We start from the raw sequence: 19,635 nt of genomic DNA, 5'->3' as shown, positions 1-19,635 counted from the left end.
TCCTTCACCTTCGCGGCAGCCTTTCAAATACGACCCCGGAATCCTTCCTCCCAGCTCAGCCTGCCGAGGGCTCCCAGGCTTCCCCAGCCACCGCTGAGCGTCGGCCCTTCAGCCTCTCCGACACTCGCCTCTGGGGCACGGGCAGCTTCTCTCCGTCCCGGCTGCAAGTGGCCACCCGCCGAGGTGGGATCGCCTGCACGGGGGCAGCACGGCTGAGGCCAGTGGAGCCAACGCCCCAGCGCACAACAGCCTCGCCCGAGGCGACCGGGCAGGCCAGCCCAGCCTCTGTCGTGCACGTAGCTAGGCCGGCGCCTGTTCCTCGGAGCTCAGCACCGTCGCAGGAGGAAGTTGGACCTGCGGCAGGAAACGCGGCCCCAAAGGGGAACTACGGAGGTGCAGCACCTAGAAGAGGCAGCCTGCCGGTGCCTGCCAGGACCGGGTGCAGCAGGGCCCGGGACACTGGCGCCTTTGTGCCGCGGCCTGCGCTACACGGGGCTAGCTGAATTCACCAGGCAGCAACACGTGGGGCCAACCAGCTGCCCGGGGGCAACGCCCGGCCGCTGCTCCCCCCCTCCCCAACACCCCGCGGCACAGTGCCGCGGCCTCCGGCATCACGAGGCACTTTTGGGAACCAGGCGCCCAGCTGCAGACGTCGGGGACCGGCAGTCGAGGGAGGCCGCTGGGAGCCTCAGAGAATCCAGCGCTCGGGGCCTGGCCACCTCCCGGAGATGCCAGCCCAGAGGCAGCAGCGTGGAAGATGCCCCTGGCCGGTCCAGGCCCCGAGCCCAGATGCACAGGCACGGCCCCTCCCAGCGCCCCGCCACCGGCAGCTTCCCACCAGCTCCAGGACCCCCGGGCCAGCTGCACTGGCAACTAAGAGCAACAGCTTGGAGCGTCCTCACTCAGCCCCACCGGGAGGAATGCAAGGGGCCCCCCAGAGCAGAGCAGAGCAGAGCACCGCACCGCGCAGCCAGCGCCGGGCCCGGCTACAGCTGCCCTCGACAGCCCTCCGGGCTGCTTAGCCAGGGGGATCGCGGCACAGGAAATTAGTCGTGGCCTGCCCAGGACTTCCTACACAATCCAGACTTAAACAAGGGCAGAGACCAGGGTCAAAAGGAACCTCATGGCTTCAGAAGAAGAGAGAGATGCTCAACCACAAGAAAGCCCAGAGAATTCCCCCGGCACATCGGATAAGGCGACGGTGCTGGGAGCTGCTGGGCTGCATGCTAGGGCTCCCCCTCCTGCAAACCCTCCAGCATCACCCAGGCCAAGGTGCACAGGAGGGGGAGGTGGCCAGGCAGGCCCCGACGGCACAAGGCCCAGGGCAGGCCAGGCTGGGGGTAGATGAGTCTCCAAACAGCATGCCTGTGCACATGACCCCGCAGGGTCGCAATCCTGCTGCGCCTGCGTGTGCCACAGCCGCTCAGAGCCCACCAGCAGCAGGCAGCAGAGCAGCGAGCTCTGCCCCGGCATCCCCAGGGAGCCCCAGCACCCTCCAGCGCCCCGGCAGAACGGGGGCCAGGTCCGCACCTCCGTCCTACACGCGAGAGCGTGCAGGGCTCAGGCCCCATCACAGCTCCGTGGCAGGACAGGGCTGCAGCCGGGAGCTGGGCACAGAGGAACCGAATCCAGATGGCCCCCCCGAGAGCAGGGGGCCCGCGCGCCCCCCAGCTGGCCTGGCTCCGAGACAGCCCCGTGGCCGGGGGAGGTGTGCATGGAGACACTGCGGGTTAAACTTTAAAGCAGCTCAGAGCCGGGCTCTCAGCAAGGAGTCAGCGCGGGCCCCCGCTTCTCGGCAGCCAGAAAGTGAAAGAGAGCAGCAGTTTTACTTCCACATTTCCCTGCCAGCTCCCTCTGCCCGGAATCGGCCCTCCACCTGCCTAGGAGACACGCCAGGCCTGCGCCTCCTTTTGCTTCTCCCCGGGGCTCGGAGGGCAGCGTTCACGTGGCGACCATCTCCAGAGCAAGGCGATACCCTCCAAGGCAGCCCCGGCTTGGCAAACCCGGGCGCCGCGGCGTCCTGCCCCGCGCTCGCGTCCAGCGGGAGCGAAACGTTAGTCAGACCACTCGGCGCTCAAAGACCGCGCGGGGAGCTCGGCCCTGCCCCCACAGCGCGGTCCTTGCAGGAACTCCCGGCACAAACAGGCCCCGGGAACAAGCAGCTCACGTGGGGACAGGGCCCCAGGCCTGGGGCTGGGCAGGATGTGCGGCTCGCACAGGAGCGCCGAATGCACGCAGCCGGCGCGCGGGGGGGCCGGGGAGCGAGAGCAGGCAGAGGGAAACCGTGGGGGGCACCTGAGCGGGGGGAGGGCTGGGATGCCGGGGCAGCGGGGGGCACCGGGTCTTGGAGCGTCCCTGCGGGGCTGGGCTGTCCCGCTGAGCCTGCTGGGCCGGTGGAGACTTACCGGGCACCGTGGCCCCGGCACTCGCCGACGGGAGGGGGGACAGCGATGCCTGGGGGCTGGCTGCAGACAGGGCTGGCGGGGGTGTTCACGGGGAGAGACAATGGGGGCAGAGGGTGAGGCTGGGGGCACGAGTGGCGCCAGACTCCCAGTCTGGGCAGCGCCGGGGTCCTGGGCTCAGGTGGCTGCGGAGATGAAGTGGGAGCCATGGGGGGCGCGGAGCTGAACTGGGGGCGCAGGCTCAGGGTGCTGGGGAGGTCAACCAAGAGCCATGGGGGGCACAGGGGGGCAGGGAGCTGCACTGGGGGGGCAGGCTCAGGGTGCTGGGGGCACAGGGGGGTGGGGAGCTCACCTGGGGGCACAGGGGTGGCAGGCTTAGGGCGCTGGGGGCACGGGGGGGCAGGGAGGTCACCTGGGGGCACACGGGTGGCGGGCTCAGGGCGCTGGGGGCACAGGGGGGGCAGGGAGGTCACCTGGGGGCACAGGGGGGGCAAGCTCAGGGCGCTGGGGGCACAGGGGGTGGGGAGCTCACCTGGGGGCACAAGGGTGGCAGGCTCAGGGTGCTGGGGGCATGGGGGGGGCAGGGAGCTGCACTGGGGGTGGCAGGCTCAGGGCGCTGGGGGCACAGGGGGGGCAGGGAGGTCACCTGGGGGCACAGGGGTGGTGGGCTCAGGGTGCTGGGGGCATGGGGGGGTGGGGAGCTGCACGGGGGCACAGGGGTGGCAAGCTCAGGGCGCTGGGGGCACAGGGGGTGGGGAGCTGCATGGGGGGGCAGGCTGAGGATGCTGGGAGCACGGGGGGGGTGGGGAGCTCACCTGGGGGCACAGGGGTGGCAGGCTCAGGGCGCTGGGGGCACGGGGGGGCAGGGAGCTGCACTGGGGGTGGCAGGCTCAGGGGGCTGGGGGCACGGGGGGGCAGGGAGGTCACCTGGGGGCACAGGGCTGGCAAGCTCAGGGCGCTGGGGGCACGGGGGGTGGGGAGCTGCATAGGGGGGCAGGCTGAGGATGCTGGGGGCACGGGGGGGCGGGGAGCTCACCTGGGGGCACAGGGGTGGCGGGCTCAGGGCGCTGGGGGCACGGGGGGGCGGGGAGGTCACCTGGGGGCACAGGGGGGGCAAGCTCAGGGCGCTGGGGGCACAGGGGGTGGGGAGCTCACCTGGGGGCACAGGGGTGGCAGGCTCAGGGCGCTGGGGGCATGGGGGGGGCAGGGAGCTGCACTGGGGGTGGCAGGCTCAGGGCGCTGGGGGCACAGGGGGGGCAGGGAGGTCACCTGGGGGCACAGGGGTGGTGGGCTCAGGGTGCTGGGGGCATGGGGGGGTGGGGAGCTGCACGGGGGCACAGGGGTGGCAAGCTCAGGGCGCTGGGGGCACAGGGGGTGGGGAGCTGCATGGGGGGGCAGGCTGAGGATGCTGGGAGCACGGGGGGGGTGGGGAGCTCACCTGGGGGCACAGGGGTGGCAGGCTCAGGGCGCTGGGGGCACGGGGGGGCAGGGAGCTGCACTGGGGGTGGCAGGCTCAGGGGGCTGGGGGCACGGGGGGGCAGGGAGGTCACCTGGGGGCACAGGGCTGGCAAGCTCAGGGCGCTGGGGGCACGGGGGGTGGGGAGCTGCATAGGGGGGCAGGCTGAGGATGCTGGGGGCACGGGGGGGCGGGGAGCTCACCTGGGGGCACAGGGGTGGCAGGCTCAGGGCGCTGGGGGCACGGGGGGGCGGGGAGGTCACCTGGGGGCACAGGGCTGGCAAGCTCAGGGCGCTGGGGGCACGGGGAGCTGCATGGGGGGGCAGGCTGAGGATGCTGGGGGCACGGGGGCGGGTGAGGGCGCTGGGGGCACGGCGGCGGGCGGCGGCACTCACCGAGGCGCAGGAAGAGCACGACGCTGAACATGGAGAGCAGGGTGGGCACCACGACGCCCAGGAAGGTGCGGAGCCGGCGGGCCCCGCCCGGCGCCGCGCGCTCCTCCTCGCTGGACACGCTGCTGCACAGGCGGTAGGTGAGCAGCGGGCTCCGCTCCGACAGCGCCATCGCCCCGGCCCGGCCCCGCTCGCCCCCGGCCCGGCCCGGCCCGGCGCCGCCTCCCGCCCGGCTCGGCCCGGCTCGCCCCGCCCCGCGGCCCCGCCCCCTCCGGGCCGGGGATGCGCCGCGCCCCGCCCCCGGGAGCCCGCCGAGCGCTGCGCCCCGGCCCGCCCGGGCCCCGCCCCCAGCGCCCCCCCGGGCCCCGCCCCCGGCGCAGGCTGCAGCGGCCGGGGCGAGGGGCAGGGGCAGGGGCAGGGGCGGGGGCGGCTCCGGCGCTCGAGGGCAGGGCCCCCGCCGCCGCCCCCGCCCCCGCCCCCAGCCCGGACTTCGCACCGTCCTGCCGCCGCGGGCTTTCCCCGAGGCGGCCGGCGGTGCGAGTCGGCGCGGCCCTGCTCTCCTGCGCCGCTGGCCCGGCCGCGCTGCCCAAGCAGCGAGCGGACGCCGGCGCCGTGCCGCAGGGAAACCAGGCGCGGGGCGGAGAAGCGGAAGGCCCTCGGCCACGGGGGCCCGGGCAGGGCCGGGATGAGGAGCCCAAGCTGGCTCTCCTGCCCGCCACCAGCCCGCCCCACGCCGCCTCTTGTTCCCCAGCCAGCCACTCCCGCGTGGGACGCGCTCGGGTCCCGTGGCTGGAGCACAGGCCTGGGGGGCAGGAGCCCCCTGGGAGACCTCAAGCCTGCCCCATCTGGCACCAGGTGCTGCTACAACACCCCCCACCCCCGTCACCGCCAGGAAGATGCGCTGGCTCAGCGCAAGTCCGGACTCCCCGCTCGGCCACAGGCACAGCTACTACTCTGGGGAGCTGGGGGGGCTTGTGCCCCCCTCTCCCAGGGGAAAAGCAGTCCTGGCTTTAAAGGGCTGTGGCCTGTGCACAAGGCTGGCAGGGGTGGGTGGTCTGTGCCCAAAGCTCCCGGCTGCAAGGTGGGGGCAGGAGGGAGCGGAGCTGGGAAACCCAACTCCTGCCCTCCCCATCCCCCATCCCCTGCTCCAGCCAGGCCTGACATCCTGTCCTGCCATGGGTGTGTGGCCATATCCTGCCCTCCAGCCCTCAGGGCAGGGCTCAGCCCAGCCTCTTCCTCATAGCAGGCAAGAGGAAGCAGCGGAGCTGAGCGGGCAGGAGGGGCAGAGCAGGGCGGGCCCAGCTGGCAGCGCTGAGCTCTTCTGGGCACTAGGTCTGCGTCTCAGGTGCTGGCCTGGTGCCCAGCACCGTGTAGGACAGCTCCACCCATCCAGGCAGGGGGCTGTGACAAGCAGGACGCAGCAGCTCAGGCCACAGGCCCTTCAGGGCCGGGGTGGGGGGGGCCAGACAGTGAGCAGGGCCAGGGGTCTGGGCAGGGGAAGACAAGGGGGTTCAGTCTTACCTGCCCCGGGACTCGGCCCCCAGCATTATTGCCACCTGCCCTGGCTGTGGAAGTGTCCTGGGCTGCTGCTGCTCAGACAGAGATGGGGGGGGGGGGCACGTTTTGTCCATTAAAAGGACACCCCAAGTTATGCTGCTGAACATGGCACTGCCTGTGGTGCAGCAGGGACCCATCCGACCCCCCAGCCGTGCCCAGGAGCCCCACCCAGGCATGGGGGGGAGAGTGTGTAGGATCCCAGCTGCTGGGCCAGGGGTGCTTGGCTCCACAGGCCGTGGGATCTCTCTGACTGGACGCTGCTGGGGACACTGTCTCTCACCCCGTTCTCACTAAGAAACTGGGGGCTGTGGTGTTGACACCCACACAGTCAGATGGGTCGCCAACTGGCTGGAGGGCCGCACCCAGAGGGTGGTGGTGGATGGGTCCTTCTCAACCTGGAGGGACGTGGGCAGTGGGGTCCCCCAGGGCTCGGTCCTCGGGCCCGCGCTGTTCAACATCTTCATCAGTGATTTTGACGAGGGGGTAAAAAGCACCCTGTTCAAATTTGCTGATGCCACTAAGATGTGGGGGGACGTGGGCACACTGGCAGGATGCAACAGACTACAATCAGACCTAGACAGGTCACAGGGGTGGGCGGACGAGAATAGGATGGGATTTAACATTGACAAGTGCAAGGTGCTGCACCTGGGGGGGAACAACCGGTACCATACCTACAGGCTGGGGACTCCCTTCTCGTCAGTGCAGAGGTGGAAAAGGATCTGGGGGTCATCACTGACGCCAAGATGAACATGGGCCGGCAGTGTGGGGACGCGGTCAGGAAGGTCAACCGCATCTTGTCCTGCATCCACAGATGCATCTCGAGCAGGTCCAGGGAGGTGATCCTCCCCCTCTGTGCGGCACTGGTCAGGCCGCAGCTGGAGGACTGCGTCCAGGTCTGGGCACCGCACGTCAGGAGGGATGTGGACAGCATGGAGAGGGTCCGGAGGAGGCCACTCGCATGGTCAGGGGCAGCAGGGCAGGCCCTACGGGGAGAGGCGACAGGACCTGAACCTGTTCAGCCTCCACAAGAGAAGGCCGAGGGGGATCTAGTGGCCTGTTACAAACTAGTCGGGGGGACCAGCAGGCACTGGGGGAGTCCCTGTTCCCGTGAGCACTGCCAGGGGTGACCAGGAATAACAGTCACAAGCTGGCAGAGGGCAGATTCAGACTAGATATCAGGAGGCGCGACTTCACGGTCAGGGTGGCTAGGATCTGGGACCAACTTCCAAGAGAAGTGGTGCTGGCTCCTACCCTGGGGGGCTTTAAGAGGAGGCTGGACGAACACCTTGCTGGGGTTGTCTGACCCCAATAATCCTTCCTGCCATGGCAGGGGGTCGGACTCGATGATCTGCTCAGGTCCTTTCCGACCCGACCGACTATGAAACGATGACACCTGTGCTCCTCGCCAGTTAGGTTAGTGAATGGACAAAGCTAGCCCTGGAGCAGAGGCCAGGGGGTGACTGCAAGGGGAAAGGCAGGGGCAGGGTGGGGACTGTGGCTCTGGCCTGCTGGCCGAACCCAGGGCCAGTCCCCCCATGGTGCCGCAGGCCTGCCATGGAGGAGCATCCTGGGAAGGCGGGGGGTGCAGCGGGCCCTCACCCTCACTTGCACCCAGCAGCAGAGGACAGGCAACCTATTGCCCCTTCACAGGGTGCATGCTGGGATAGGGGTGGGAGCATCAGGCACCTGGGAAGAGGGCCAGGACCCTCTGTCCTGGGGGCTCAGACAAGCGCGTGGGGCACCCCAAAACTTACCAGCCCAGCATCCTCTGGTGTGGCTGCACTGAGACCCAGTCTTGCTCGCCCAGCCCCATCACCATCGTAGGGGCCCACCGGGAGCAGGCAGCCAGCTCGGGCAGTCGCCACCCTGCCGAGGTGAAGTCAGGAGCAGCTAGGGCCCAGCCCCAGAGACTGCCAAACCCCCCCCCATCTCCCCCCTCCAGAGGGGCTTACGTGCCCTGGCGGGGCTGGCGGCCAGCCGAAGACGGACAATGCGGAGGCAGCAGCAGCAGCGCGGGGCCTTTCATCCTTCCCTGCGCCCGGACCCGGTGCCAGCCGCTCTGCTCTGCTCGCTCACGCGGCAGTTACCGCGCTTTGATCCGCTGAGATGCGCCCATTGTCAGGGACTCTATGGGGCCATTAGGGCCCTGCCAGGCAAGGGCCCAATCAGCTGGCTGGGGGCGGGGGTTGATGGGAGAGGACAGGGGCCCCTGGAGCAACCAGGGCCAGGAGCAATGTAGGGCTGGGGCGCCATGCCTAGCACATGGGGGCACAGCCTTGCCCCCGCCTTCCTGCAAGGAGAGGCAGGAGCCGGGGCCACAAGCCTGCGAGCCCAGCCAGCCAGCCTGGGCGGGGATGCCGGCAGGAGCTGGGCAGACTGGAGCAGCCGCAGAGCAGGCGGGCGGCGGGGGCCAGCGGGAGGGAGCTGGGTGCCCACCGTTGCACCCAGCCGCTCATCAGGGCCGTCCTAGACAGATACGAGCCCAGGCCGGCTGAGGCGAACCTGGCTGCCTGCTTCTCTGGTCCCCCACAGCGCCAGCAGGCCTGGGGCGACCATGGCGGGCTGAGCCAGGGAGAAGGGCGTGGGCACAGGGCACCAGCCCGGGCATCAGGCTCCTGGGGGAGCTCACAGCAGCTCTCACACAAGCAAAGGAGAAGTGGCTCTAGCCGCCACACTGAGCACAGCCCACGCCCACGAGCCAGACCGCAGCAACACGGGCAGACGGGGCAGCTCGGCTCCCCCGGCAGGGAGCAGCCGGGCCAGAGGCACGGGCGGCGGGCTCCTGCCCTCAGGGATGTCGGCAGGGGCCAGGATCTGTCTGGGAAGAGCTAGGACCGGGCTGGGCGGCCTGAAGGCTGTGGGCAGCTGAGGAGAGGCAGCCTGGCGTCCCCAAGGGCCAGAGGTGACGGCTCCGTGGAGCGGTCAGCAGTGGTGGACAGAAGATGGAGGCTGGAGACAAGCCCCCAGACCAGCCCGGGAGAGGCTGGGGGGTCTTTGGGGCAGGCGGGTGCAAGAACAGAGCAGCCCCCCACCACAGAGGTGCGAAGGGGCAGCTGGGCCGCGGGGGCGCTCTCCGGGGACAGCCGAAACAATGGGGCATTTGAAGACGAGAACGGCCCCGCGGCCTCCGGGAAGGTCGAGAACAAAGGGCAGTGCCGCACAATGGGCTTGCCGGGGGGCCGGTGGGAACCAGGCCTGGGCCCGGCCTTCATTAGCAGCGCAGCGGGGGAGCAAGCGTGGGCCGGCCCGGGCCTAGCTGGGGTTCAGCAGGTCTCCCCCCGAAGCCTGCTCCTTGGGCGCCCCACGGTAGAGCTGCTCAGCACCGAGGGCTCTGGCAAGACACGGGGCCTGGCCGGGCGCGCAGCCAGGTGCCCTCGGGGAGGGCAGAGCCGTGTGGGTGCTCCCCAACAGGGAGGATCCATCCCAGCCGCTGCACGGCACGGGCTCAGCGCTGGGGGCACCCTGCACGGTCCCTGCTCCCCTAGAAGGGTACACAAGGCCCCCCAGCCCAGCCGGGCCCTCGCTGCCGCCTGCCTTTGAGCTTGCCAGCGGGTCGCACGCTGTGCCAACGCGCAATGGCCGAGCACGTGATGAGCCAGCCCAGCCCGATTTGGTGGCAAGCCTGCCCCCTCCCCCCCGACGCTCCCCAAAGCCTCACGTCTGGACCGGCCGCGGGGCCAGGGGCACTGGGCCGCGAGCGGGCAGCGCTGGGCTGGCATGGCGGGAAGCGTGAAAGTGATCAAGCGAGGCGGGCGGCCTCTGATCATTAGGGAGCCTTTGATGGCTCCGCGCGCTTGGGGCTGCAGACAATGGGCGCATTCAGAGCGGGGAAGCTCACAGACGGCCCCGTGCGCCCGAGCCAGCCAGCCGGGGCCCCGCGCTACCCAGGACCCAAATGGATTCAAACAGGATCGGCCCCGACCCCCCCGTCCTTCCCAGCAGCCGGGCCTGGCATGAATTCAGCTGTTTGTGCGTCCTGCGGCCTGGGAACCGACGGCCCCGTGCCCCCCGTGGCACTGTATATATACACAACGCCACTCGCCCCGACCCATTGTTCCACTGTCACGGTCAGCGCCGGCAGCCAGGAGACGAGAGCAGAGCGGGAGGGAAGGAGCCAGCCCCAGGCAGCTCCCAGCTCCAGCCAGGCTGGGCCACGACCGCACCCCAGTCCCCACCCGCCGCGCCATGCTGCTGCCCCTGCTCTGCCTCCTCCAGCTGGCCGCTGGGGCCCCCCTGGGCAGGGAGCTGTACTCGATGCCCGCCAGCGTCCTGCAAGGTGAGTGCAGCCCCCCAGCCGCCAGCATTACCCTCGCCTCCCCGGAGCAGGCCCTGGTGGGCACCTGTCCAAGGGGCTCGTGTGCAAGGGGCTTTGCCCCCAGGGCTGTTTAGCTGCCAAGGGGGGAGGCGGGGGGAGAGCCAGGATCCTGGGCCTGATTTGGAGAGGGGTGTGCAGGGGATGGTGGGAGCAAGAGGGTGTTGGGATCCCAGCTCCAGCTGGTGAGCAGAGGGAGGGGGCAGAACCGGGACTCCTGGGTTCCTTCCCTGGCGCTAGCAAGGGAGCATGCCCTCACGGAGCAGGGGCTGGACACCAGGACCCCGATGCCAGCTCTGCTGCACGCTCACCCTGACTCCAGGAAGGCCTCTTCGTGCCTCAGTTTCCCCCCTTAGGCAGGCAGGGTGGGCGGGATCCATCTCGCAGAGTCTTTGGGGTCCAGGTGCAGCCCGGGCTGTTCTGCGGATGCAAGTGGGTCCTTTGTGGTAGGGTCTGCAGGGCGTGGGGGATAGGGGGTGGGATGGGACCGTGCAAGGGGGGGAAGGGGGCAGTCACTTTCCCTCCCCTGCATGGGCATCTGCGGCTGCACCAAGAGGGGTGAGTCCCTCCCGAGGCCAAGCCCAACCTCCCCCCACAGCACTCAGCTCCTTCTCCTGGGGGTCGGATTCCCGCCTGAGGGAAAAGGAAGGGCCCAGATCAGGGAGGGGGGCTTGGAGCTGCCCTTTGTAGCCCAGCACCATCCTCTGGGCAAGCATGTGAGGAGCTGAGCAGAGGCAAAAGGCAGCTCAGGCTGATGTGCATGCACATGCACATACATACCACATGCATCATGCACACACACACCGACCATGGACACAGTTATGCACACGCGAGCACATGCAGATACTCAGAAATACCACCAATGAACACTCAGAAATGTGCATGTACACACACACGCAAATACATATAAACACCACCAATGGATACGCAGAAGGCATCTACACGTGCTGGCTTAAATTTACTGCACAGTAACTTACTGCATAGTATGCAGGAATAGGCCAGCATCTACATGTGAGGTGTTAGAGCACATTAATGCTGTCCGTGGACTGACCAGGGACTAAAGTTAGTCCCAAATCAGTCCACACACACAGTGTTACTGCGCAGTAAGGCACCTACATGTGTTACTGCACAGTAACCAATTGGGTGTAAATATACTTGCATGATGCAGATATCACATTTATGCTCAAGCTGGCAAAAGTCGCCATATTTACTGCACAGTACGGGCATGCACTTGTAGACACACGCCCATACTGCACAGTAATTTAGTAAATGCACATGTGTAGATGTGCCCAGAGATTTGCATGTACATGCATGCACAGCCGCAATGAGTACAGAGATGCACGCATGCTGCAAACAGCTGTGCAAAGGCACGCCCAGTACAAACATCCACACAGCCCCAGGGGCATGAGGTGTAGGGGCTGGCCACTCTCTGCAGCCTCAGCTGGTTCCTGGTTTAGTGCAAACACACGTGGCCGGGGCTGCGTGCCCGAACACAGGCATCTCTGCCCCAGCAGCCCCCACTCGGCTTCCCCCACAGCCTCACATACAGCGCTCGCCCCCGATGCTGCCCCAGCTCCAGGACATGGGAGCCCTGCCGCTGAGAGCTGCGCGCGTGTGCGTGTGTGCACACCAGGCAATGCCCCCATGGCTCAGTGCACACAGCATCCTCCATCCCACATGGGGACCACTCCCTGCCCTCCCTCACTGTGCCTGACCTCATGCCCACCCCCCCACGTGCATGACCCACATGCCACCTCTGTGTCACTCTGGGTGACCCGCTGGACCTGTGCCTTGCTGCTTGGGGACCCATGGCACATGGGTGGCTCCCCGTAGGGTAGTGCTATGGACCAGGGCTTGGGGCTCTGACCCTCCCAGCCCACCAGGCCGGTACTGTGAATGGCCTGAGCAGTGTGCTGGGATCAGGAGGATGCAGCCAACCCCTCCACCCCAGGGCCGCCTGACCCCTCACATGGGCGCACACGGCCCCTCTCCCTGCGGCTGTGCCCCGAGGCGGGCAGCTCCCTGGGGACGCCAAGACCAGAGCCAGGCAGGCATGAACGCCCAGCTCTGTCCCTGCTGGGCCTAGCCACCATGTGAAAGGGCCCCATTCTGCCGTGCAAGTAAGAGGATGTGGAGACAGCCCACGCTCGGCCCTGCGGGAGGGAGAGGGCAGGGTACCGGTGGGAAGGAGTGGTAATCGAGAGCAGCCCCAAGGGCACAGAGAAGGTTTGGCCCCAGTCTGTCCCCTCCCCTGCTGCTCCCTGTCGGTGGCCGGGCTAATCCCCTCCTCTGTGCCGGCAGCACTGTCCAGCCGTGGGACACGGGTGCTGGAGGCAGCGCTGGAAAGCGCGGAGCTGGCGCTGGAAGCTGCGTTGGCGGAGCACAGGCAGCGGCTGCAGGCCTGCGAGACCTGTGGCAACCAGACCCAGCCCTGCCCCCGTGAGTCCAGCCCCTGCCCCCCTGGTGGAGGTGGGGGTAGCGAGGGGGCTCCCATCTCACAGACCCATGGCTTGGGAGCCTGGCTGGGGAATAGCGAGGTGTGGGGTGGGGACAGGGAGTGCCCCCGTCGCAGCGGAGCAGCACTGCCGGACCGTGCCAGCGCCGCCCTGGGCACCGCAGAGCCCTATGCCAGGCCTCCCTGGAGACCCCTCCAGAGCAGCCCGTGCCTGCACCCACAGCAACCCCCCGTCCCCCGGAGACCTCCCAGGAGAACACATCGGGCAATGCCTCCCCCGGCTCCTCCTGCAGCCCCTGCGGCCCCTCCGCTGGCCTGGCTGCCCCGGAGCTGCTGCCAACGACTGTGTGCTGCCCTGGGCCTGCAACCCCTATCAGCACCTGTGCCCCCACCCAGGCGGGTGCCCACCACCCCCTGAGGGCTCGGCCTTGCTGCCTGCGCCTGGCACAGTGCAGGAGAGGCTGGACCATGCTTGGGTCTTGCTGGGGATCTCTCTGCCCGTGGCTCTGGGGCTGTATTGGGGGTCTCCTGCGGAAGGGGATGGGTGGGGGCACGGCAGGGTGGGGCACGCGGGTGAGCTGAGTGTGGGTAGGGTTGGGCACACACCCCAGGTCCCAGCTGCCCTGGCTGGACCCCAGACCCAGGCCCCCTGATCCTGGCTGCAGCGCCAGGAGCCCTGCAAGGACAGGCTCCGACTCCTCTCTCCGTGCCTCGCAGGGGTGCAACGCAGCACGGACCTGCCCAACACCCTCGGGGACCAGCCGCTGCCAGGTGAGAGCCACCCCCTGCAGCCCCACGCGCGCGGCAGGGGCCGAGGCTGGGCTGATGACGGTGGCGATGGCCTGTGCATGTGTGCGCGGGGGGGGTTCACTCTGCGGGATGCTCCCATCCCACATGGACGCTGCGTCCTGAGGCCTGCGGGCTTCCCCCCGGCCCCCGCAGCGCTCGGCGTGGGCCAGGGCAGCGCCAGGCCCGAGGCCGCCTGCCGCGGGGGCATGGGGGTCAGCGTCAGCAGCTGCCCCCCCGGGGACCCGGTGGCCTGCGGCCCCAGCGCACACAGGCTCAGCCGCCCGCTCGCCTCGCTAATGGCAATTAAGTTTGACAGCTGCGCGCATGTGGGATGGCACCTCTCGCTGCCACGCGCCGGCTCAGCCCCCCGCCCCGCACCAGCACTAGCACTCGGCTCTAGAGCGACAGGGCCCGCGTGGGGAGACCCCAGGGCCGCAGCCGCAGGTGTGGGGAAGGGGCTGCAGCGCCAGACCGGGGAGCATCGGTCAGGAGCGAAGGGCACCGCCAGGGCGGGGGGCGCATGGGGCTGCGCGTCAGGAGTGAGGGGCACGGCTGCACTGGGCCAAGTCCTGCTCCCCCGTGCCCCGTCCAAGCCCTTCCTTCTCTGTTTTGTCCCCAGGCTTGTGCGGCCACCAGGCACTCGCAGCCCCCACCGTCACAACAGCCAAGGGCAAGATTGTGGGTGGCAGCGTGGCACCCCGCGGGGCCTGGCCTTGGCTGGTGTCTGTGCGGCTGGACGGGGAGCTGATGTGCGGGGGGGTGCTGGTGGCACCCGCCTGGGTCCTCACGGCCGCCCACTGCTTCACCGGGTACGGGGCCAGCGGGGCACGGGCACAGGGGGCAGCTTGTCCGCCCACCCACGGGGCAGTGGGTGCTGGGAGTGCTGCTCCCCAAGGCCCCCTTCACCCAGCTGTCCCATCGGCAGGAACCGGAACGAGTTGGCCTGGACGGTGGTGGTGGGTGACTACGACCTGGGCAAGCAGGACGAGGGCGAGCAGGAGCTGCCCGTCAGCCGCATCATCACCCACCCCAAGGTAAACCCCCCCTCCTTGCCCCCCGCCCGCCCCCAGTGCCCTCGCTGCCACCGCCTCTGCTTGCAGTTCAACCCCAAGACCTTCCACGGGGACGTGGCCCTGCTGGAGCTGACGCGCCCACCGGTGCCCACGCCGTGGGTGAGCCCCGTGTGCCTGCCCGACGGCCCCCTGGAGCCTGCCCCGGGCACGCCCTGCTACATCGCTGGCTGGGGCTCCCTCTACGAAGGTGGGTGTGGGCACGTGGCCCTGGCCTGAGCCCCGTGGCGCTGGGGTTGGGGCGGCTGCTCCCCAGTGTGACGGGCTCTTGCACCTGCAGAGGGGCCGGCGGCCGAGGTGGTGATGGAGGCCCGGGTGCCCTTGCTGAGCCAGGACGCCTGCCGCGGCGCGCTAGGCCAGGACTTGCTCACCAGCGCCATGTTCTGCGCCGGGTACCTGTCGGGTGGCATCGACTCCTGCCAGGTACCAGGTGGGGAAGGGCCAAACTGGGGGTGGAGGGAGAGCAAGGCCATGCGCCATGGGCCATAGGCACTAGGAAGCCCCAGCCAGGACGCCTGGGTCTCTTCGCTGGGTGTCCCCTCACCCTCTGCAGGGGACAGGGTCCCAGGGGACCCCCACCCCCTGCCAACCAGAGATGATGCTCCTGGCCCAGGGAGACTCCGGGGGGCCCTTGACGTGCCAGGACCCCGGGGCGCGGCGCTTTGTGCTCTACGGGATTACATCGTGGGGCGACGGCTGCGGGGAGCGGGGCAAGCCAGGTGTCTACACCCGCGTGGCCGCCTTCGCCGACTGGATCACCCGCCAGATGCAGCGTGAGTGTCACTGCGGGGGGGGCACGGGCTAGGGCAGGGGTGCCTGGGGCAAGCAGGGGACGGGCGCTGCAGGATCCTCAAGCCCTCTAATGCCGAACCCCCCGCCCCCCCAGAGTCACCCGCCAGCCGCGAGCCCAGCTGCCCAGAGCTGCTGGCCCTGCCCCAGCTGCCCACTGAGCGCCAAGCCCCTGAGCGCACCCGCCTCTGCTCCTTCTACGCCCGCAGCTGCGGCCCCGCCACGGCCCAGGAGGCCTGTGCCCGTGCAGCCCAGGAGGCCTGCCAGACCCGGCAGCATCGATGCGGTGAGTGCCGGGGGCTGCCAGGGTGCCAGAGCAGGCCTGGGAAGTGCCCGGCTGCAGCTGAGGGGGTCGCTGACCTGGCCAGGGCTCTGCTCTCTGCCCACCCCCGGGTGCCCTGTGCTGGGGGCACAGCTGGGGGAGCTCTGAGGGATGTGGGGGAGGGGGGCACCGTGGGACACCTGCACCCCCCTGCACCCCCAGAGCTGCGCGCCTATGCCCAGAGACTGCTGGACTTCCTGCGCCGTGCCGAGCAGTTCTTCCAGGCCCGCCTGGACGTCTCCTTCTTCACGCAGGCCCTGCCGCGGGCCCTGGAGCGGCTCTACGCCCACCTCTTCCCTACCCAGCTGCACCGGGTGACTGCAGGTACGGCCCCCCCACCCAGCAGGTGCCCGCTGCCTGACCGCCTACCCCTACACACGGCAAATGCCACTGTCCGACCCTGCCCCAAACCGGGTGGGTGCCCGCTAGCGCTGGGCTGTGGGGGCCTCAGGCTGGTTTCCAAGAGCTGCTCACATCTCCATCTCCCCGAGCCCTGTCCCTGGCAGGCACCTGTCCTTGCTGGGGCACCAGCCCGGTCCCTACACAGGTCAGCCAAGGTGTGGCATAGCCACTGGGCTGGGGGTCCTGCCCGCCCCCCCCCCCGGCTGCCAGCTCTGAGCCCTGTGTCAATCCCCCAGAGCAGGCCTCGGACGCAGCTCGGGGAGGACGCGCTGGCCCCGTGAAGCAGGCAGCAGGAGGGATTCAGAGCCCCACACGCAGGTACAGTTATGGGGGCGCAGGGAAGGGGGTAACGCTAGTGCCAGGCACAGGCCAGTGCAACGGGGGCCGCTCCCCGCAGCTTGCAGAGGAAGCAGCCAGCGCCCCGGGCTTGTGCCCAGTCTGGCAGACGCTCAGGGCATGCATAGAGCTGCAGCTGTGGTGCACTGGGGCAATGGAGGGGCAGCCTCTGGGGGGCACAGGAGAGGCAGATGGGGCAGCAGGGAACATAACTCATGGGCCTAGGCGCAGGGCAGGGGTCCCAGGTGCTCCTGGCCACACTCTGCTGGGGCTGGGGCTGGGGCCTCACCCAGCTCCCATTGCAGGGCCGGGCAGCCCCAGGCCCCCAGCCCCAGGCCCCAGCCCCGGGGGCTCCAGCTAGAGGACCAGGTGCAGGAGCTTGGCACTGCAGAGCCAGAGCCGGAGTTGGAGCCACCGCGCGGGGAGGAGCAGCTCGTCCTGCAGGTAACGGGGCAGGGAGCCCACGGCTGCCCCCGACTGCTGCCCCCAGCCCAGGTGGAGCAGAGCCCAATGCGGGGCCACGGCTGCAAGCTCTCTCAGTTCCCAGGGCCAGGTGGGGCTCAGCAGCCTGCCCCGTGGCATTGCACGCATGCTCAGGGGTCTGGGGCTCTGGCCAGGGCCCCTGCATTGGCACTGGCGCTGGACAAGCACCCTTGGGCCCAGAGAGACAACGTGTCCCCTGCCCACCCCGTGGGCCTCCACTACCCAGACCCAGCTGCCTCAATGCACCCCCCAAGCGCCAGCCCACACCGCATGCTGCTCTGCTCCTCCATCGGCCTCCAGACCAGCCAGCACCCCCCAGCGCCTGCCCCGGCCCACTTTTATAGCCTCTCCTGGGCAGGTGGCCACAGCTGGAGGAGGTAACAAGGCCCTTTCTTAACCCTGTCCAGGCTGCCACTGTGTGTGTGTGGGGGGGGGCGTGTGCCCCATGGCCAGCTCTGCCCCTACCCCTCAGCCCCCTCACATCATCACTGTCTGCCCCACAGGGTGAGGAGCTGCAGGAACGTGGCCTTCGGCAGCTGCGGGCCACGCTGGGCTCTCAGCCCTCCCCCCTGGGCACTGCAGAGCCCACCAGTGCCCCTGCCCCAAACCGTAAGCGCTTGGAGGGTGTCTGTGGGGGGGCATTGGGGCATGGCAGCCAGCTGAGGGTGGCAGGGGCATGGCCGTGCTGGGTGAGAGCTGGTTGCACTGTGCTCCCTGCCCTGGCACCACCACGCTGCCCTGCCCGGCTCCGGTGGGGGCAGAGGGCCGCCCTCTCCCACCGGGTTATTTGACCCCCTTTGCCTGTGGCAGGACCTGCAGTCCCGGGGGGCCGCCCCACACGGGAGAAGCGAGGGCTCCGGGGTGACGTCGCAGGGGATGAGGCAGCGGGCGACGGCCGAGGTAGGCGCAGCCCCTGGCCCAGGAGACCAGCCCAGGATGCCTCACCTGGCCTCTGCCTGGTGCCCTGCGCTGGCAGGGCTGCAGGGGTCTAGGCCCAAGCCCCCACTGCCCCAGGGCCGATGCTGGCAGCTCAGCTTCCCTTCTCGCCAGGCATCCAGGTGCACCCCACCGTGAGAGCTGGGGGCAGGCTCACCGTCCCCCAGCTCAGTACATCTGTGCCCTGTTATCAGTGGCTGTGTCTCACCCCAGAGGTGGCTGCCGTGAAGCCCCCTACCCCCGGGAGAAGGGTAGCTCCCAGCCTGGCTTGGCTGGGGGCCGGCACACCCTGATCCCTGCGCTCTCTGCCACGGTGCAGGCTGCCTGGGGCTGGCCGAGGCGGCGCGGCGCGTCCAAGCCGTGCGGGAGCTGTACCGCTGGGTGCTGCAGGTGCCAGACGGGGACCTGGCCATGACCTTCCAGGAGGTGAGTGCCCGCCCTGCCGCCCGGCACCGGGCACTGCCCGCCTGGAGCTACTCTGGCTTGCGGTGCAAGCAGGGCCCAGTGCATGTGGGGATCCCCCCGCCCTGGGGTGGGCGCAGTGCCCTTTGCCCTGCTCCAGAGCCTGGTCCCCATCTTGGGCTGGGTGAGGTTAACCCTCCAGCTCAAGCCCAGCAGGCCCTGCTGCCACCCTACTGCCTCCTGGGTTCGAGCCCCCCACCCAGGCTTGCAAGGGGGCTTCCCTTCCTGTCCCGAACATTGCAGGGCAGGTCCCCAGCTGCGGTGTTGCACCCGGAGCGGGCGGCCTCGCAGTGCTAGACGGAGGGGTGGGGGGCGGGGGCGCAGGCTTGCTGGCTCGCACTCCCCAGTGCGGAGCACCCTGCGCGTGCCCCCAGCTCTCACACCTCCCTCCCTCCCTCCCCTCCCCTCAGATCCTGGTGGACCTGCGCTCCAAGAACGCCAAGGGGCTGTGCAGGGCGCAGGTCCGGGCCACGGTCGGTGGCAGGGCCGTGGCCTTCCCCGGCCTCGTGGGGCTGGACAGTGACTCGCTGCACCGCAGCATGCCAGGCCTGGTGGCCGCCGCGCTGGAGACCTTGAAAACCTAACAGGGACCCTGAGGCTGGGTGTTGCCCCCTGCCCCACTGGGCCTGGGGCAGGATGAGGCCAGGCAGGGGTGTCCCCTGGAGATGGAGAACTGAGCGGGCTGAGGCTGGGCCAGCCAGGACTGGACCCTCCAGCCAGGCACACTGCAGAGTCTGGCACCGTCCAGCACGCCTACCCCAGCAGCAAGGCGAAGGCGTGGGGAGGGTGCAGGGGGCATGGGGAGAGCACAAGTGGCGGAGGCAAGCCCCTTGGGGCGAACACTGCCTTGGCCACCGGCCCCACAAGGGTGGAGCAGGCCTGAGCGGTGCACCCCGGGACCGAGGACCCCCCCGGCGCTGGCTCCTGGCTTCTCAGCAGCCTCCCTGTAGCCCCGGCTGCCCCACGCCCCAGCATCAGCCGGAGCAGGTGACTCTTTGCTGGCTGACAGAGGCCCCGTCCCCTCACTTCCCCGCAGGCTTTGGGTACCAGGCTCCCCTGCACTCCCTGCCTTGCAGGGCCAGGAGGCCAAGCACAGCACGGACCCCAGCCCCCTGTGCCCGCACTGCCCCGGCGCCAGGCCTGGGCATGGGGACAGACCACGCTCCCACTGTCTGCAAGCCCTGGGCTCCTCTCCTCAGGCTGGCCTCCCTGCCTGGCCTTGGCTACAGCCCTTCTGCTGCTCTGCCTCAGTTTCCCCATCTGTAAAAGGGCCCCAGATCTGCCTCCTAGGGGCAGGGCAGCTGGCTCCACCTCCACATGCTGATGGCAGGAGTGGGGCAGCTAGGACAGCTCATCCCTCCGCAGAGTCTCCCTCGGCCGACACATAGGGCCTATTTATTTGTACAGAGAACGGTTTATTTTTAAATAAATGGGTATTTTATGGTAACCCTGTCTCAGGGGTCTGCAGGGCC

At 69.2% G+C, this 19,635-nt stretch overlaps 2 protein-coding genes across 4 annotated transcripts in view; one reads left to right on the top strand and one right to left on the bottom strand.

Annotated features, from left to right (window-relative positions):
• SLC12A9 (solute carrier family 12 member 9) overlaps positions 1 to 4,522 on the bottom strand; it is a 42,475-nt gene extending 37,953 nt beyond the window's left edge. The window contains exon 1 of the mRNA XM_090052126.1: positions 4,254 to 4,522. Coding sequence (XP_089908252.1) covers positions 4,254 to 4,422 — 169 coding nt within the window. The 5' untranslated portion in view covers positions 4,423 to 4,522. The remainder of the gene's footprint in view (positions 1 to 4,253) is intronic.
• Positions 4,523 to 4,727: 205 nt separating this feature from the next.
• Positions 4,728 to 19,572, top strand: PRSS56 (serine protease 56). 3 transcript variants are annotated; one of them, XM_090053641.1, is made up of 16 exons: positions 4,728 to 10,083; positions 12,421 to 12,558; positions 13,292 to 13,345; positions 13,983 to 14,172; positions 14,289 to 14,397; positions 14,464 to 14,623; positions 14,714 to 14,856; positions 15,047 to 15,206; positions 15,320 to 15,508; positions 15,707 to 15,868; positions 16,183 to 16,264; positions 16,588 to 16,726; positions 17,269 to 17,374; positions 17,576 to 17,665; positions 18,021 to 18,127; positions 18,574 to 19,572. In XM_090053641.1, the coding sequence occupies exons 1-16, from the start codon at positions 9,993 to 9,995 to the stop codon at positions 18,745 to 18,747; spliced, it is 2,094 nt and encodes a 697-aa protein (XP_089909767.1). In that variant the 5' UTR covers positions 4,728 to 9,992; the 3' UTR covers positions 18,748 to 19,572. The 3 variants fall into 3 exon arrangements, with proteins under 3 accessions (XP_089909767.1, XP_089909769.1, XP_089909770.1); XM_090053643.1 differs by lacking the exon at positions 16,588 to 16,726 and having other exon boundaries at positions 16,188 to 16,264; XM_090053644.1 differs by lacking the exon at positions 16,588 to 16,726 and having other exon boundaries at positions 18,574 to 18,708.
• Positions 19,573 to 19,635: the final 63 nt, after the last annotated feature.

Source organism: Crocodylus siamensis, chromosome 6 (assembly GCF_052110815.1).
Source record: "Crocodylus siamensis isolate JL-2025a chromosome 6, ASM5211081v1, whole genome shotgun sequence".
NCBI classification, from domain to species: domain Eukaryota; kingdom Metazoa; phylum Chordata; order Crocodylia; family Crocodylidae; genus Crocodylus; species Crocodylus siamensis.
This window is presented reverse-complemented; position numbering and strand designations above follow the sequence as displayed.

Coding starts and splice junctions, on each gene's coding strand:
- PRSS56 (XM_090053641.1), top strand. CDS start 9,993: ATGCTGCTGCCCCTGCTCTGCCTCCTCCAGCTGGCCGCTGGGGCCCCC. Junction 12,559..13,291: donor CCAGACCCAGCCCTGCCCCC/GTGAGTCCAGCC, acceptor CGTGCCTCGCAG/GGGTGCAACGCAGCACGGAC. Junction 14,398..14,463: donor GCATCATCACCCACCCCAAG/GTAAACCCCCCC, acceptor CTCTGCTTGCAG/TTCAACCCCAAGACCTTCCA.